This window comes from Nanorana parkeri, unplaced genomic scaffold (genome assembly GCF_000935625.1).
Source record: "Nanorana parkeri isolate BGI_ZX_2015 unplaced genomic scaffold, ASM93562v1 scaffold1520, whole genome shotgun sequence".
Classification (NCBI taxonomy): domain Eukaryota; kingdom Metazoa; phylum Chordata; class Amphibia; order Anura; family Dicroglossidae; genus Nanorana; species Nanorana parkeri.
Genome location: NW_017307788.1, coordinates 21,261 through 40,905, shown reverse-complemented (window position 1 = coordinate 40,905; position 19,645 = coordinate 21,261). Strand labels below are relative to the sequence as shown.

At 40.8% G+C, this 19,645-nt stretch overlaps 1 protein-coding gene across 1 annotated transcript in view; it reads right to left on the bottom strand.

Annotated features, from left to right (window-relative positions):
* The window catches only part of LOC108798606 (importin-11-like), a 71,013-nt gene extending 54,855 nt beyond the window's left edge, over nt 1-16,158 (bottom strand). The window contains exons 1-2 of the mRNA XM_018570364.1: nt 16,077-16,158; nt 12,958-13,038 (exon numbers count right to left, since the gene is read on the bottom strand). Coding sequence (XP_018425866.1) covers nt 12,958-13,038; nt 16,077-16,097 — 102 coding nt within the window. The 5' untranslated portion in view covers nt 16,098-16,158. The remainder of the gene's footprint in view (nt 1-12,957; nt 13,039-16,076) is intronic.
* Nucleotides 16,159-19,645: the final 3,487 nt, after the last annotated feature.

Below are 19,645 nucleotides of genomic sequence, written 5' to 3'. Positions count from 1 at the left end.
GAATCACAGATCTGCTTCATCAGCTTCTCTTCGGTTTCTGTACCGGAGAGTGACAGAGGAATGCGGAAGTTATGTAATATGCATCACTTCCTACATTCAGAGACCGGGAGGAGAGCGGAGGGAGATCGGGTACTGATCTCCCTCCGTTCTCAGTGCACAGAGCCACATCGGCCAGGATAGATGGACGCCCGAGATCGCGTGGGCGGTGGCGGCGGGGACAGCAACGGCGACCAGAGGTAAGTAGGGGGGGCGCACCCTGACTTGCATCATACAAGCGATGTTTAAAATCCAGGCGGTTTCCCGCTCGTGCGTGCCAGGGGGCACGCGCGAGCGGGCACGAAGGACGTCTAAAGATGCCCACCCGCATCCAGGAGACTCCAGTCCGGCCGTCTTTCAACGTTCGGCGAACGGGACGTGGTTAAGCATCAGTAAATAGTTTATCATGTAACAATATTAGCAGAGTTACATTTGCTACTACTCACCCACAATGGGTGTCAAGGTCAACATAGATCTTTTTGTTTTTTAGCATAGGAAAGAATCTATGTTGACCTTGATAACCATTTTCGGTGAGTAGTAGCAAATTCAACTCTGCTAATATTGTTACATGATAAACTATTTACCGATGCTTAAAATATACTTAATATTAGAGGTGCACCAAAATGGAAATTTTAAAACCGAAACAAAACCTGAAATTAACACAATCTCTTTTTCTGTATCCCCAGTTATCAATGAACAGGAATCCTCTATACTGAGTGCTCCTGTTCATTCATAACATGCGGACAGAGTATGTTTACTACAACTAAAACTATGAATGAACAGGAGGTGATGTAGATCACTTCCCATTCATTCATAACTGAGGATATAGTAACCATACTCTGTCCTCAATTATCTTCAAACACTCAGCGATCACTGATCGCTGAGTGTCTGTACTTGCTCTCCATCCCGACATAGGAGGCTGAGCGAGCGGTGTAGGGAGGTTAGCTTAGCCTCCTGCGAGAGCTCGGCCCGTCTCCGCCCACACACAACTCTGCCGGACTGTAATAGGAGGCTGAGCGCTGTGGGAGGAGAGACGACGGCCGCTCACAGCACTCTCCTTCCGCAGCACTTGGCAGGCTGTCCCACTTTCTCTCCTCCCCGCAGGGACACAGAGCAGTGACCAGCGGGGAGGAAAGAAACGCTGATGTAGCGGCAGGAAAATTGCACTTTTGGCTTTATGCCAAAAGTGCCATATTCGGCCGATATATCGGTGCATCCCTACTTAATATAATCAGTGTTGTGACAATTGAGTTATTATGTATATATGTTAGATCAGCCACCCTCGGTCCCCAGAGGAAGCACACCAGCACAGCGCGTCAGGAAAAAGGCCTGCAAACGCAAGCCACTGAGAATTAACGTTGTGACTGTTCAAAAATAAAAATGAAGATGACAAATGGATAAATACAAATGACTTTCAAACTGGCATAAGTCTGTAATGTGGCTGCATTAGTCTCAGGTCTACCTAGAAGGGGGTTTACTCTGTTTTTTTAATTGTTAGTAAACTATTTTTATCATGATCTTGCATAATGCAACAAAATAAAATATGTTTTTATCATAACTTTTGCAATGGTGGTGTGCATCTTTAAACCTCAAAATTCTTGGTTTGTGTAATTTATCTCAATTAGGGGGCAAGGTGCCTTTCAGAATGAGTGAGTCTGGGGTCTGAGTTGTGTAAATTATAAAATGAGTCTTGAAAAAATACAGACTACAGTTCATCTAATACTGTATACAGATCTGGAAGTAGGTGAGATCACAAAAGATCAAATAAGTTATAACGATAGTAAGTATATAACTCTAGTAACTCAAGTAGGTAAACCTCATTTATCGCATAGTTGCCCAATCAAACAGTGCATTCAGGTCTGCTTGTAGGTTGGACATCTTGTATGAAATTTATTCCACTACAGAACATGGTTCATTTGCAAACACAAAAATTGTACTTTTAATCCCAAACTCAAATTCATTGATAAATAGGTTATAACACGCAATGCAATGTACTCAACCTTGCAGCTTACTCATTGTCCTAGTTACAATTTTAAATAGTTCCACTATTATGTTCCTTTACATTACTAACTGTAGACATACTGCATCTCCTGCTGTTTCAACACCTGTTGTTACAACTCCATTTATTGCAGAAACCACTTAATTCAGCAAACCACTAGAATGATCTAGGTAATTTAAAGCAAAAGTCCAGGCACCAGAATAGCAATACAGTTCAGCATAAACACTCATCCCAGACACCAGTACATGCAGCTAATCCTTCATATATAAAAAAAATTGTGAAATTACAATAAAATCTTCCAAAATCAGACCACATGATACTGATTTTATGTTCCCTATATACTGTAAATCGACCCTTACTATTCATTTTGCTATGCTATCTAACCGCATCACAGCACAGAGGCTAATTATAAACACTTTTATTACATCCTTTCTTTTGTCACAGCTATGGAATGACAATAAAGAGATGTAGTGATAACGTACATAGGTACTGCATCCTGGGGAACTGCAGTTCTATAGCATGGTGAGCTGTCAGCCTACAGAAAAATATAAAAATTGCCAGCAATTTGGGAAAGGAGGTATGATGTCCCTGTATCATGCATGCTCCCGAACCCTCCAGCTCTGCACATCCACCAAACAATTCCTGGACATCAGCTGTGAAAATTCTGCATAGGGGTTAGAGTGCTGTGACATGAGAGAGGGAGGAATAAAGAGCTTACAGCAGCCTCTAAGCAGAGGTACTGTTGAATGGGCTAACATAAATATAGCAAAGGTCACTTAAAATTATGCAGCCTAGGAGGCAGGACCTCTTAAGAGCCTCAGTTTGGTAACATATGACATACTGTATTCACACCATAGGTATATTAGTGAAACAACAGTTTTTACACAGAAAATAACCATACTGTCAACTATCCTGTACAGGCTAAAGGAATGGTAGAAAAGTGGTTATATTAGTGGAGGGTTCCATTCCCATTGCAAATTCCAAGATATGGTGGCTTGGAATGTTAGCATTGCTCACATTTTATTCTGGTACCACTACAGCCCATTGGAAATGTTACTCAAAATGGGGCAGAGATTTAGTGACCAGTATCACATATGACATACTGTATTCACATGGCAGGTATATTAGCTCAATTCAGATATACGTTGAGCTGTTGAATGGATAGTGTCCATGTTTTGACAAATTCAGGATATGGGCATCTTTCTGTAGAAAAGCGTCAAGTTTGTCCATAACCATCAATGTATACAGAATTTGGTCTAGTTGTGGTCGCTATTTGAGGTTCTATCCATTATTAGTTTTATGGAGACTAATATGCAAAGTTGGTCTTTTATACTTTATTTTATAGGACATGTTTAAAAGAAAATACAAAATACAGCTTTTATGATAATATACTTGGCAAGAGATTTAAGCACACAGACCCATTCAAGTTGCCGGATTTTAAATAGCTGTAATATGAACTTTTTTTTTCTTTTTGCTAGCTATTTATAGAAACTGAAGAAAATAGGTTACAGAGTGCTAGAAGTGCTTAATGACTTATATATTATGTTTAGCTGAGCCCCAGCAAGCCTCCACAAAAATGGTCACAATCTTTGAAGTATCTGCAATGTCTTTGATTTTGGAGCTACTTAAGTACATCAAAAGGAGAGAAAATACTTTTATACTTTATTTTATAGGACATGTTTAAAAGAAAATACAAAATACAGCTTTTATGATAATATACTTGGCAAGAGATTTAAGCACACAGACCCATTCAAGTTGCCGGATTTGAAATAGCTGTAATATGAACTTTTTCAGCCAGGGAGTTTTTTTTGTATCTGCTTTTCTATTAATCCTCTCGTATTTTCTTTCTTTCTTTTAGTTGGTTGAGCTGTTTCTATTTCAGTTATTAAAAAAAAAAATATTGTTGCTAAAAAGCTAATTTTACATTTAATGGTATTTAAAACTAAGCTCCTAATAAACAGCTACAAACACTGATAAAAAAAGGTAAGGGAGCTATTTTGCCTGCCAAAGGTTTTGTATCTCTGTTTATCCAGTTCTGACACACAGTACATCCTTTTGTGGCAAAGTAGGACACCCGATTTTTCTCTCCTGCAGTTAAGTAACCTTTACAAGTCTTGTCACTCAGCCAGCCTAGGATTCGACGGTAAAAGGGGAAGCAATAGACTGATGAGCTTATCTCTCTCTGTCACTCTTCTCTTTCCTCTTATCGGCATGTTCTGTGTTAGCACATGAGCACTGCAGCACAATTGACTGGCTACTTGTGCTGCTTCTCCCTCTCCCAGCCTAAACTCTGCTGTACAGGGGATGGCAAAAAGCCGATACCAGTTTCCGGTAATTAACTGCTTGCATTTTAAATAATTTAAGTAGGGATGCACCGATACCGATACTAGTATCGGTGCCGATGCAGAGTATTTGGGGGCGAGTACTTGTACTTGCTCCAATGCCTAGCCCGATACTTCCGGTATCAGTAAGCCAGGCAGCGCATCATTACACGCTGCCCAGCTTCATGGTTGGCCACTTGTGACGAGAGGGCATGGAGCCGCCTTCCCGGCCAATCAGAAAGCTGGGCAGCGTGTAATGATGCACTGCCTGGCTTACTGATACCGGAAGTATCGGAAGTATCGGGCTAGGCATTGGAGCATTTGGGCAAGTACAAGTACTCGCCCCCAAATACTCGGAATGGGACATCCGGTACTCGGTACTCGATACCGAAATAGCGGTATCGGTGCATCCCTATATTTAAAGGGGTTCTTATAGATTTTTTTGCCTATATCTACTGCTAGCAAGTAGAACAAGCTAGTCGAACAAGCAGGCTTGATCCCATCTGCTTGTGACGGTCACATCGTCCCTGCCTTTGTGCCATCTACTCTCTCTGTTAGAATTTTATTCGAGTAAGAAACATTTTCCAACATGCTCCTTTGAATTTTTTCATCACTCCGGTCAAAATCGCTCATCAATTTGACCATCAATGATTTGAAAGTCAAATGAACACTCTGAAATCAATTTACTTAATTGGTAATTATACCCTACTTTAAAAATGAGGTCCACAGAGTTCCTCTAAAATCTAAAGAGCATGTGATGCATGGGGAAACTAGTACAAAGTCTTAAAGTTGGCCTGGGCCAAAATCTCTGGCTCCAGTCATCTCTCTTGTCTAGTACTATGGAGAAAACTAAAATCATAGGTTATAGAAGCAAGGTAATAATTAGGCAGAATAGGTGGACTGCTTCCTATGAATACACAGGCATAAGGATTTTTTTTTAGAAGGGATAAAATCTCATAAGGGACATTTCTATTTATTTCCTTTCCATGAGATGCAATAGGAAGTGAGAGGAGATATCTCTAAAAACTGTCCAAAACTAGAAAAAAAGTTTTGGGTATACACACACTTTAAACAAGACGAAATAATTAATACTATTAAAAAATCAATATAAAAATACTTGCTTGTGTTTTAAAAAAAATCTGTGTATGTACATGTATGTACATGGAGGCAGCCATATTGTCTCATTAAATATGCAGGTTCTGCTTCAAATATATGCAGTAACCCATAGTAAACAATAAGTCATTTTAGTTAGTTTGCCTACTAGCAATTTCTTCAATCTGAAAATTTACTTTTTTTTTTCTTCCAGGCTACTTCTGGTGGCCTTGCAAATACAATCCAAAACTACTTGCAATGCTTTTCTAAAGAATTTTTCCACCCAGGGAATCTCACCCGCCAACACTTGTTCTGAGATTACACTGTACATATAAACAATGGCATTGGATAATAAAGAAGAGACCTAAAAATGTCCAGCCTTTACCTTGAGGTGCTCAATGACCTACCGCTACACACACAAAGCATTATACCCTCACGGTCATTGTTGCTGATGACCACCCTTGGGAGCAGCAACAATAGTCTTGGAATTTCTCCATTTTTCACCTTTGTTCCTGAGTTACATAGAAATCTCTCAAAGGCAATCATTCAATTCATCATAACTGGCTCTTCAGAATAATGGTGACATGCTTTCTTTATTCCTTGTGGGCTTTTGGTTTAATTGTCTCCAGCAAAATATAATCTGGATATTTCCTAGCTGTCATTCAGAAGCACAAACAAGTGTATCCTGTACCATACTGTATGTCAATCCATACCTCTTTTATGAACAAATAAAGCAACCCAGAGTATTTTAAAGCACCCAGCAAGAGAAGAAGCGGAATACACAGCTTTTCTGATGACACATGTTGAAACGTCATTCTCTCTTGCGCAGCTCCAAGTGCCGATGCTATTCGACACTTGTGGGCATGTGTGACAGTGTGTGCCCTGGTGGCCACTGTGGGTATATTCTGCTGACCCCTATGCTAGTACTTTGTTCTGTATTGATGTAGGGGTTATCGGAAGGATCCACTGTGCCCAGCAGAGACAAGCTATCTGACGCTCCCACAAGTATCAGATAGCAGTACAGCAAGTTTTGATGGGTAAGCGACTGGGCTGCTTGAAAGCATAGCAGCACTAACAGGTTGAGACCTATGCTTCCCAAACCTCGAGCATTCTTCTCATGCCATAAATGTTCCCCACTACTGACCTCCTGCACTGACTGCAGCCCAGTCAACTCCAGGGCTTCTGCATTTCTTTTCAGTGAAGTGCCAGGCCAGGCACTTGCACAACCTATAGAAAACAAGCCATTATTGCACAGTGCACAGCAGCCTACTGCCCTCCTAAATACAGAATTGCCAGAGCCGGACGTGGCCAATGCAAAAAGCGGCAGGCAGCTCAGTTGTGTGGGGTATATATAGGACGGAAAGGGCGGGCAAGCTGCAGTAATTCTTGCCATTCCTCTCAATGTACAAAATGTTCTCAAACACCTCTGAATACTAGGCAGGCTCTTCCTAGTACCACTGTACAGATTTGTTGGTGTAACTTGACCCTAAGGCCACAATAGTGCTAGAACAAGCAAAATGTTCCTACAAAATAAGCTTACACTGTATTATGGGATGCAACTACGATGCTTTCCCAATGAATCCTCAGCTAGAAAAAAGCAGCTGAACCCTAGCATAATAGAATAACGGTGCTGCAAGGTATACATTGTGGATACATCCAAGAATGAAAGCAATTAAAATGCCATTTAAAATTTCACAACAATCCCCTTATTACAGATGAATGAGTATTTGTCCTCATCAGGGTTAATTTCAATTACTTGTTAACAAGTTAGTAAATGTAACTGCTTGTTGACAACTACTTAAAGTGACATTAAACCCTCAGATTTTTTAACATAAAACAATACTGTAATGTGCGCCTTACTGTAATCCATGGTTGTTTCCCTTCTCTTTGCTGCTCTTCCTTTTAAATCTGTATCTCTTCTCATGCTGGGCAGAACTTCTGTTTTGCAGCAGACTGCCTTGTCTCTGGAATGGATACACGGTGTCTGTGTATACGTTTCTATAGGCTTGTAACCTGAGCCAGCTACACTACAGGAAGAGGCCCTGAGCTGAAAAGGGAAGTTCTCACCAAGCATGAGAAGACATGAGGATTTAAAAGGAAGAGCAGCAAAGAGAAGGGAAACAACCATGGATTACAGTAAGGCACACATTACAGTATTGGTTTATGTTAAAAAATCTGAGGGTTTAATGTCACTTTAAACTAAAATCTGTGCACTGCAAAGGCAGCGATGCTCAACAAGCAGTTAAACAGCAGCTAAGCCTAGGATGCATCTCAGACAACTTCAAGATGGCAAGTTACAGTTCTGAAGTGTCCTCTGAAAAGACCAAGACACTCCACTCCATTTATCAAACACAATATTGATTTTACAATCAGTCTTGAAAACCGGTGAAAGAAGTATGTGACTTATAAGAATAAAAAGCATACAAGCGTGAGATTATCTGCTTTCATCATACTTTTCCTCTATTTCTTTTCACTCATGACAGAAATACGTTTTGGCTTTCTAAAGCCAGACCAGATGCTGGCACAATGAAGTTAAATGTGCTCATACAACATTTGCTCCTAGAATGGATCAAAGATTTACAGAAGGAAAAAAACATAATTTTCAACCTCCATGTTCTAATTGTGTAACACAATCAGAATGCAGAGCCGTACTGTTCTTTACAAAGATTTACTCCTACTAAATAGAAACATCCTTCTTCGTGTAATACCCATGGTCCCTACATTGCAATTCCATCTTTAAAGGTTCGTATTTATCAAAATTAAAGTAAAGGACATAACAGTTGTCAACACCATGCAGGAACAAGAAACGTCATGTGTTTATATGTCTCTCTTTACACTGCCAAATTCTCACTAGCAATATATGAGCATTCTTTGTGATACACAGGTAGTACAGGAGGTTTAATTTGGGATGAAAACAAGTAAACAGGTGAGACAAAGCTCTGATGAAAATAAAGAACTTTAACCACTTCAGGGCGGCAAAACCTAACCACATCACGTTGTCAAACAATTCATCCCCACACAGCTACCTCCTCAGGTATCACTTCCCCCTCCCTGTTAGATTGCAAGCCCTCAGGGGCAGGGCACTCCTTACCATCTTGTCTTGAATTGTATTGTGATTGTAATGTCTCCTTTATATTGTAAAGCGCTGTGCAAACTGTTGGTGCTATATAAATCCTGTATAATAATAATATAAACTGTGGCAACCTGAAGCGGTTATACCAAGGTCACGGCTGCTGCAGCAATGGTACCATTTTTTACAGCTAGCTATAGAGCTGCTCTTTGAGTGTGTGCCCTTGGTCGTCCCCCCCCCCCCCAACTGCTGGCTAACCCGGGCTTTGCTGTCCGGCACAGCGGGTCTGTGTGCCTCGATCCGAAGGAGATCAGCACACTTCCAGCTTCTCATCTCCCCTCCAATCAATAAAAGCGTAAGCAATGTGCATTACATCACTTCTGGTTTTAGTGTGTCATTTCTCCAGCTTCTGTGGCTTCCTCAGCTTCATAGGGCTCCATATGTAACATTAATAGACCCCTGATGTCTCCATAAAGAGGCCCTGTCACATCCTCTTTACTATCAGCTTGTAAGCCCCCTATCCGATAGCAATAGAGTTAAGAGAAAAAATTGAATGTGGTATATTTAAAAAAAATTGAAAAATAAACATTGTGTAAAGTTCCCTGCTCCCACATACATACAAACGCAAAAACAACGATTTCACCACACAGGTTATATATCACCGCAAGCGTCGGAGTAAGAGCAATATCTCGAGGGCCATCATTCACTGTTAACACTAAACTGATGAGCGGTAAAAGCCTTTAGGCTGGGGTCACACCTAGGCGTATCGAATATGAGCGTTTGTCATACGGCCTGTAATATGCCCAGGTGTGAACCATACCCATAGGAAATAATGGGATTTCAGTGTTTGAGCGTTTTGCAAAGCGTGAGAACGCTCCACAAAACGCCCAGGTGTGAACCGGGCCATAAAGCATTTTGGATATTGTAGTTTTTATATCACAGCAAGCATCGGAGTAAGAGCAATATCTCGAGGGCCATCATTCACTGTTAACACTAAACTGATGAGCGGTAAAAGCCTTTAGGCTGGGTTCACACCTAGGCGTATCGAATATGAGCGTTTGTCATACGGCCTGTAATACGCCCAGGTGTGAACCGGGCCATAAAGCATTTTGGATATTGTAGTTTTTATATCACAGCAAGCATCGGAGTAAGAGCAATATCTCGAGGGCCATCATTCACTGTTAACACTAAACTGATGAGCGGTAAAAGCCTTTAGGCTGGGTTCACACCTAGGCGTATCGAATATGAGCGTTTGTCGCGTGCTTTGTGTCGCACTTTTTTCCCGCGATTCGCGGTAAAAAAAACGTTCGACAGACGCGTGTTTTCGAGGGCTACCTGGCTGTATCCCAATGGATACGCGCGGCAAATACGCCCCAAAGAAGCTCCTGTACTTCTTTGGGTGTAGGGCGTTTTGTAGCGCGTTCATACGGCCTGTAATACGCCCAGGTGTGAACCCTACCCATAGGAAATAATGGGATTTCAGAGCCAGCTGTGCCCCTCCCCATCCGTTCATTCACTGAAATGTATCTGTTTCTAGCTCAGCTCAACTCACCTGAACTAGACTTAGGAAGGAGCAAACACATGTAAAGAGATTGTAGGGATGCCCTGCTAACATCTAACATCCCTATTAGCAGGGCTTGAAAATTTTTAGGGTGTCTCACCAGTCAGTCAAAAATGTCACCAGTCAGCATGACTGGACTATAGCCTTAGGGACACATAGAGCTTTCTTTTGGAGATATATAATCACCACTGGGGGAGTTATAAAATGAAAAAGTACCGTAAATTTCAAAAAAAATGTTTTTTCCTTACGTTATGTTAAAAAAAACATGTATTCTTACCCATATTTTTGGTAAAATATAAAAGATGAGGTCAAGTAAATAGATACCAAACATGTCAAGCCTTAAAATTGCACGCACCCACAAAATCGCAAAAAACAACCACACCGAAAATTGGTCAAAGGCAATGCCTTAAATGCTTTTATTGCTCAACAGTTTAGTGTCATCAGTGATTAATGGGCCTAAAATTATTGCACTCACTCCGACGTTCGCGGTGATATGTAACACGTGCAGCGCAATCGTAGTTTTCGCACGTAAGCGCACCCAACGCATGTTTGCGTGTGTATGTGGGGGCGGGGGACTTTAAAAAAAATACAAATGTATGACTGTTGTTTTTTTTTACACTTTACTTTATTGCTATCACATGGGGGGCTAAGAAGCTGTGATAGCCAATTTACATGACAGGTCCTCTTTATGAAGACATCAGGGGTCTGCAAGACCCCTGTCACCTAGGGAACCCCAGAAAAGCTGATGAAGCAGAGTTCTGCTTCACCAGATTCTCCCCAGCTTCTGTAGCTGGAGAGTGACGGCAGAATGCGGAAGTGATGTATCACTTCCTGCATTCGGGGACGAGAGAGGAGATCAGAGGGAGGTTGTGTACCAACTCCCTTTGATCTCCTGTCACAGAGCAGCTGTGGCGGTCCCGGCCATGGCAGTGACAGCGGCGGGGGATGGTAAACCTGCAGCTAATACAAGCAACCGGGTGTCTCTAGAGATGCCTGATCGCTTGAATGTAAAGTTTCCGGCCGGAAATCTACTCGTCCAACTCTGGTGTCCTCTTGTCACAGACGAGAGGGCGAGTGGATTTTTCAAGCCCTGCCTATTAGTCATATACAATGCCAGCATATTGTTCAGCTTACACAGAAACATTTACATAAAACCCTCCTGAAGATGCTCTCCATGTTATGTGTGCTCCACAGTCATTTGAAGTCAATTATCCAATTGTCTTGGACTGTGGGGAAACAAACCAAAGAAGGTTTATTTATTTTTCTTCTGATCTTTTAATTGAGTTTTCTATTTTATGTGTAAATCAATTCTACAGCCTTGAATCAATAATTAAAACACAAATAAACCTCACAGCTTGAAAGGCCACCTGGGCAGGTATAATTACAGCATGACAAAACATAATAAAAACAAATGAAAAGAAAAACATTCTTCATATACAACAATATAATACCTGACAGAGAAATCTGATGGAGTTTAGGGAATTAAGATTAAGGAAGATGCCCACGGGTCGGATACCAATTTGTCTAAATAAAAGCCAGTAGCCCAGAAAACAATAGGACACCACAGAGAACATTGACCAGATGAGGACACTAAACCTGGCCATACACCTATAGATTATCTGCAAATTTCCTGTGGTCAGATGGAAAAAAGTGTAACAGATTCCTCCATCTACGCTGCACTGTGTGGATGGAGGAATCTCCCATTGGGTCAAGATTTAGTATCTTGCTAGTCGACCCAGCTGGCTCTCAAAACACCTAAATAATTCTTGCATCCAATCAGATTGTTCAGGTATTTTGATAGCCAGTGGGGAGGACTAGCAAGATACTGTAGCTTGGCCAAGCGGAAGATTCCTCCATCCACACAGTGCAGCGTAGATGGGGGAATCTGTTGCACTTTTTTCATCTGACCACAGAAAATCTGCAGATAATCTCTAGGTGTATGGCCAGCTTTAGCCACAGTTCAAGAGAGAATGAAAGTAGAAGCTTTTTTCCTGAGAACGTTTAATAGCCACAAATTGTTCAATATGAAATCTTGTAAACCAGCAACTCCAATCTAAGTGACTGTCATGGTCCTTGGAATACTTTATCTCCTGGGACGTCTCTGTGTCATTATACATATCAGCCCTCCCATTCGAGCTATCGGACCAATCCCTGCTTACCCTGTTTCAAGTCCTCATTTGCATGGCCCGGAGGACCTAAGTGAGGACTAGAGGGAACTTTACAATTGACCAATAGGAAGGTGGTCGGTTGGGCGGGGCGTTCAAACTGTTGTGTATAAAAGTGTGTGTGTGCATCCAATAAAGGAGATTCCTGTTTGAACTTACATACAAGCCTGCCTGGTGTTTGTTCTGAGCTATCACCACTGGATACAAATGGCACATAGCTGTAGTTCGAATCCCGAATTATCGGACAACCGAAATATCAGACGCTGCGGTCTGAAATCTGAGGAGTGTCGGGAGAGTGGAACCGAGCGAGCAGGGGCTCGTTACAGTGGCATTTAAGTTTATCCTCTTATAGAAAAAAACCATTGCATGTGCTACAAAAGGGTACATAGTGTATGCACGTGTATGCATGATTGTAGCAATGCATGTCTGTATTCTTTTTGTAGTTTGTGTACATAGCATTTTTGTATAGTAAAAGTATTTTAAATACAATTTCTGGGTCAGTTTCCTTGGTTTTTCTACAAGAATCAGATAATCAAATAGCTCTAAAAGTTTGTCAAGCAAAACGAGAAGCAAAGTTAGTGAGGTTTGACTTTTGATCTTTGCCCCATGGCACTTAAAACCGTACAGGTAAAGCAAAATCTGAATTTCAATTACCATTATATTACAATAAAATGTATAGCTATTTTATTTACTTTGTTTTAATTTGTCCATACCTTCAGTACTTGAACTTGGCCTTCAACAGTTATGTCCTTCAAAATCTCTAGAAAAGATTGGCAGAGACCAGCTGCATACATCTGGAAAAGAAAAACACTTTACTGAACTTTAATACCTGTAGAAAACAACTCCAATTTGTTAAAGGTGATTAACTTTTCCATTGACCACAATGGCAAATACAAAGAATAAAGAAAGAAATCAACAGACAACACCCACACTTATCAAACACAATCACAGTTACAGACGAAGCAGGCTTCTAACATATCTGCAGAACCTTCAACAATATCTGCAATCCCAGCATCCCAGAATGCAATGCTCCAGAATTCACTGGGAAAACCAAAGATTTGTACCAACAAATTCTGAAATTGACTATTTTTTTTCTATTAAAGGGGAACTATGAGATGAGTGATTTTCACTCAACCTCATAGTTCGAGCCGACCTGTGACAATGAAACTGTCACACATCGGCTCAATAGATCGGGAAGTAAGTGAACACATACCGTCGATCGCTCAATTCTCGATCATCTCCCTGCAGAGAGCAGTGACTCACTCACGGCTCCATGCAGGGATTCCCCCCTCCCCTGTCTGATCCTCCAGCGCTGACTGGCGGAACGGACAGGGGAGGGTACAGCTGGCTCTGCCTCTAGATAGACAGAGCCAGCTGTCAGTTACGCAGCTGGGTGGATCTCGGTCTTAGTATACCGCGAGCTGTAGCTCGCGATATACTGAGCTTTGGGTGACGGGAGGACGCTAGTTTATGTCCTCCCTATCAATTTTTGACTATTCTATTTATTTTTTTGAAGCAGGGGTTTCAGCGGACTGCAAGCTACTCTGAACGGTTTGGAAGTGTATGTGGAGAGACAAAGTGGGGACAGACTTGGAATCCCCTCATTAGCATTCAAATCAGAACGCAAGCCCTGAGATCTTTTACCCTTTGTTAGGACAGACAATGTTCAAATCTAGTTTACAGATAATACATTCTGCCAGAACAGTATAGACAGATTTAATCACGGTAAACATTAACTTCCCAGCCCCAGCAAAGAATGAGAAAACTTCAGTTTTGAATTTTTTTAGAAAAGACCAAGTACAAAGTTAAGCTGCAATTTTTCAATATATTTTTTTCAATTATGCAAAGTGAATGGGAAAATGTAACAAATATAAAGCAGGTGTTGTCCCAATTATGCTGCAAAAGATCATGAGGCTGTCTTACTATAGGATTTAAGAATTTTAACATAATAATAAGGGGGAGGATTCACTTTAATTATCCAATCAAGTGAAAAGAAAATACCTGGTTACTTTTTTCATCTGCACATGATTAGGTAACTGAAGCAAACATTCACATAATATTCACATTCAATTTATTGTGTGAACGTTCTCAAATCCTTTAGTATATCAGTCTCAATGGCTCAAAAGGAAATAATGTCAGGGATAAGACGCATCCCAGCCTAGTCCCATGCAACAGAAAAGAGGGGTGACTGAGGACTACATAGATATTACATTTGTTACATATTAAGGAAGTTGGGAAGTCTTGAACAGTTTGAACTGCTGCTGGTATTGTCACTCTCAGACCAACAGTTAGTAACAATCTCTAAGTAGCTAATTGATTTCTACCTGTGCTCAATACACAGTGCATCTCTTATCACTTACAGTACTTTGAGTTAAATGGAGTCACTTTCTCCCTAGAGAAACTGGTGACCAGTGATGCTGCTCCCTTACTAGTGTATAAAATTCTTCAGCCAGTGAGGGTATATTGACCATTAGGGAACGTTGTTACCTCTCCTGGGTAATTCTACTGCTGGCAATGTGCCACCAGTGGCAGAAAAGTCTGATGGGATGAGTGTCACGGTACTAAAGATGATAGCCCACAGATGGGCAGGTGGCATGGGATCCCCCAGAGTGTGGGGTCCAAGGGCCAGGCGGTGTTCTGTCAGGGACCCCCCTCACGGAAGTTTGGACTTAGCCGAGTGCTGACCCCAGGTCGCGACCCCTGAGTTAACCCGTACACCCAGGAGACAGCGCTGGCAAAGACGGAATGGTGGCAGAACAAAAGGAGAGCCGACAAACGAGCCAAAGGTCAGGGCGGCCAGCAGACAACCGTAATCAGAACTAAGCTGAGTTGGTACACGAGAAAATCCACAGTCCACAGAAAATCAGGTAAGGGACAAAGCACGAATGGGGTTCGGTGTGTTGCTCAAGCAACCCAAGCAGGTATGAGCAGGATTTAAATAGGGAGAGAGATAGGAAGTAGGACAGGAAGTAGCAGGAAGGAAGGCATATTAACCATCGGGTGAAGCAAGTGAAACCCATAGCTGCTAAATCGGTGCAGTAAGAGCAGAGTACATGCTTGTGGAACTATAGGTGCCAGCCTATAAAATGAAAACCAATGAAGCAAAGATCAGCTCTGCAGCTGATCTGTGACACAGAGCTTTGCAGATGTCAGACATGTCATTTTGAAATAGTGTAAAATGTGATGTTTTTAAAAAGAAAACCTAACAACAAGAACAAATAATGTATAGTTTATAAGTGAAGTTCAATGCAAGCAAAAAAAAAGTGGCAAACTGTCAGCATTTCAGATTCACTTTACAGCACTCAGCACCCTAGAATTCTCATTTATTACTTGTCATCCATTTTATACTTCAATATGTTTTCCTGTAATGGTCTCCCACAGCAAAGTGCAAAATGGTATACTGATGATAGCATTAAACATGGTTTCACATGGTGAGTCTTGTGTTGGCTATTGGGAAACAGACACTTAAGAATAATTTTCAATTCATGAGCAATATCCTGTATAATAATTCCCCATTTTACATTGCCCCTTCTGCCAAACACACAGCAATGTACACATGTCAATTGAAACAAAACAAGCAGTCATCAATCACAGTAAAACAGTGAGGAGTGATGTGTGCTTCGAAAATAATTTGAAAACTATATGGAAGTCCCGTTTTCAATATTCACCTGTGCCCTCTATTATATTCTGCCGCGGTCAGGTGTCATTTTAAGTTAATGCACTTTTAGTTTTTTTTCCATATCAAAATGAGCCTTTAATAAAACTGTTATAGTAACTCATAGAAAAACTATGATGCACATAGAGCAAGCACACAAGCATACATAAAGCGTACCTGCAGGAACTCCGTGGACATGAAGAAAATGTAAGCGTTTATGATCTTAAAGCAAATTCGGAGGTTTTCAGAGCTTAGTTCTAAAAAAAAAATAACAACAAAAAAAAACAAAAAACACAATTAGCACTTGTAAGAATCTTAAATGCTGCAAATGAGTCAAATAGGGAGACAGTCTTCTTTGTTTTTTTTAATTATGAAGGATCAAAAGTACATTGCAAAGAGTATCTATGGCTAAAACATTTTTATTAGTTTTTTAACAAAGCAGATAATGGTAAAAAACCCTTTCTTTTTTTGGCTGTGTCTCTGCTGGGAATATTCCCACTCACAGCCTGTACCACTTACACAACAGAAAACCCCTCTTAGACTAGTTCTGCTGTCAACTACAAAATTGTGAGATTCCCACTGCTTTCTGTCCCAATGACAAGGGACAAATTACCTGGACAAATAGGGTGAATATACCCAGAAGTGACAGTAACTAAAACCTAAAACAGGTATTGAATATTTTTGCTGTATATAAAATAAAAGTTTTGGCTATAGATAGACTTTGGGCCCTAGCTCCTATACCAAGACTTTCTGCCCCAGCTTTTATAGCAAGACTTTGGGCCCCAGCTCCTATACCAAGACTTTGGGCCCCAGCTCCTATAGCAAGACTTTGGGCCCCAGCTCCCATACCAAGACTTTGGGCCCCAGCTCCTATACCTAGACTTTAGGCCCCAGCTCCTATACCAAGACTTTGGACCCCAGTTCCTATACCAAGACTTTAGGCCCAAGCTCCTGTACCAAGACTTTAGGCCCCAGCTCCTGTACCAAGACTTTAGGCCCCAGCTCCTGTACCAAGACTTTAGGCCCCAGCTCCTATACCTAGACTATAGGCCCCAGCTCCTATACCAAGACTTTAGGCCCCAGCTCCTGTACCACCTATACCAGTAAAATATTGTCCATTTTGCATACGACTACTATAAAAAGTTCAGTTTGTTGGTTGTTTTTATGCTGTTCTCACTCCAGCTCCCTGATTCTGAAGGGCGGTCACGTCTGCAACAAAGTTTTATTGCTGCTTTCTACCCAGCATCAGTACTTAACCACTTAAAGATCGGGGTGTATATACCACCTTCCTGTCCAGGCCATTTTTCAGTAAATCAGCGCTGCGGTACTTTGACTGTCATTGATTCCGTCATGTAACACTGTACTGAAATTAATTTTATACAATTTTTTGGGGACAGATAGATTTCTTTTGGTGGCATTTAATCACCACTGGGGTTTTTATTTGTTACTATATAACAAAACAAGTACTGACAATTTTGAAACAAAAAACTGTTTTCCCTTATGTTATGAAACATTTATTATTACCCAATTCTTTGTCGGTAAGCACCAAACATGCCAAGCCTTAAAATTGGGCATGCCCCAAAATTGCAAAAAAATTACCACACCCAAAATTGGCCACAGGCGACGCTTTAAAAGTTTTTATCGCTTAGCAGTTTAGTGTCAACAGTGAATGACCAACCTAGAATTATTGCTCATGCTCTGACAATCGCAATGATATTTAACATGTGCGGTGTAATGGGCGGAATCGAAGTTTCCGCACGTAAGCGCACCCGTGTGTTTGCGCTCGTATGTGGGGTCAGGGGACTTTAACATTCTTTATTTTTTTTGTGTGACTCACATTGTTTTTTTTTTAATGTGACACTTTAAGTATACACCATATTGTGAACATTAAATGTATGTCTGCACACATACAGTTCAGCATTGTTAGCCATAAAACTAACAGAGGGTGAAGAGTTTGGTGAAGGCAGGAGAAGTGAACAATCTAGGACAACATAGATAAACTGGAATTGGAGAATTTTTCCAAATCAGCTATGTTGTCCTAGATTGTTCACTTCTCCGGCCTTCTCCAAACTCTTCACCCTTTTGTGAATAAACCTGTAAGACTTGCTATATAGCTCACATATATAGATATCTATAGGCTCAGATGCTTAATATTGTCCTGTTGCAAAATAGTTATATATTATTTTACTGTATAATGTAAGACTGAAAGAAACAGCTATCATTGTCATAATGTTAGTAATCTATCATACACTATATAACATTCACAGTAATCATAACTGGTATTTGGGTGAATTTTCCTCCAGGTGCTGTGGTTTTCAACACCATTCCAAGGCATGTTAGATTAAGAGAGGGACATTAGACTGTACACCTCATCAGCAGTAGTTGTTGCTATGTACTCTGTAGTGTAACACAACATTTGTCAAAGTTATATAAATCAAGGAAGACAAATTACTACTGCAAGAACAATACAGCTATCTACACAACGTCTTTGAATGCATTTTTATTTACAACTAGCAAAACTACCAAATAAATCTATTTTGATATTAGCCTTCTGTAATCTGGTGCACAACACAACTCAGACTGGTAAAAGAAGGGAGAGCTTAACAAAGCTCTATTGCTTTGCAAAGTGCTATCAGGCTACAGTTTAAACATACTTACAGGAAGAAAGGATGATGACCTCAGACGTGTCCTGCTTCTCCTTTACTGTTCAAGCACAGATTAGAACAGGCTGAGGATCAAGCTCTATTGTCTAACTTTCCTAACGTTGAAAAGGGTTCACCAATGCAGGGGTTCCTGACACAAATTATCTTTGCAGACAAATCTGTTCATGTGCAATTCAGTGTTAAGTGGGTTTCTGTGAGTATACAGGCACACATTGCAATGTTTCAGTGAACGGAGGGCAGTGATTCCCTTGTGAACGGAAAGTCCTTTGTCCTCATCTCTCCTGTGCCAGTGAATGATCTTTCCTTCACCCCCTTACAGGTTCAGGTTGTATACATACTTCTTTTACTAGAGCAGTGGTTCTCAACCTTTCTAGGGCTCGGGACCCCTTGGTAACATTTGCCAAGTTGTGGTGAGCCCCAATGTTAAAATTTAGGGATGGCGCGGCTGCTGCAGCGACATCTGGCGGGAGAACTGACACTGCTGCGCTAGGAGACTGCTGAGGAGGACTCTCTCACCTAGCACAGCAGAAATCACACAGCGACCCACAGCTTGAGAACCACTGTTCTACTAGCTTTTTAAAGCTGAAATACCCTTCCTAGAACAACAACAGCAGACTCCTGACATTACCTGCGTAGAGTAGAAAGCACAATCTTTTTGGTAGCTGCACTGTGGATATAACCGTGTTATGAACGCCCAGGGCCGGATTTACTCCCCCTTTTCCTCCAAGGCCAGGTTCTGCAATGTGCCCCCCTCCCCGCTAACCCCCCATCAATGGAGAATGGCAACCAGATGGCAGGGTTAGTTTTTTTTTTTTTATTGTTTCTTTATTATTATTTTTTTATCACTTTTTTTTTTTACTTTCTAAAAATTGTATTTATCTTATCGTTTCCTTTTTTATTTTTAAGAATTTTGTTATCTTATTATTGTTTATTTTTATCATTTTCTTATTTTTTAATAATTTGTTTGTTTTTATTTATTACTTTTTAATCACCTTTTTATTTTTTTTATTTAATTTTTTTTATTTTTATTTCTTTATAATTTTTTATTCTATTTTTTCCCACTTATTAAAATTTTTATTTATC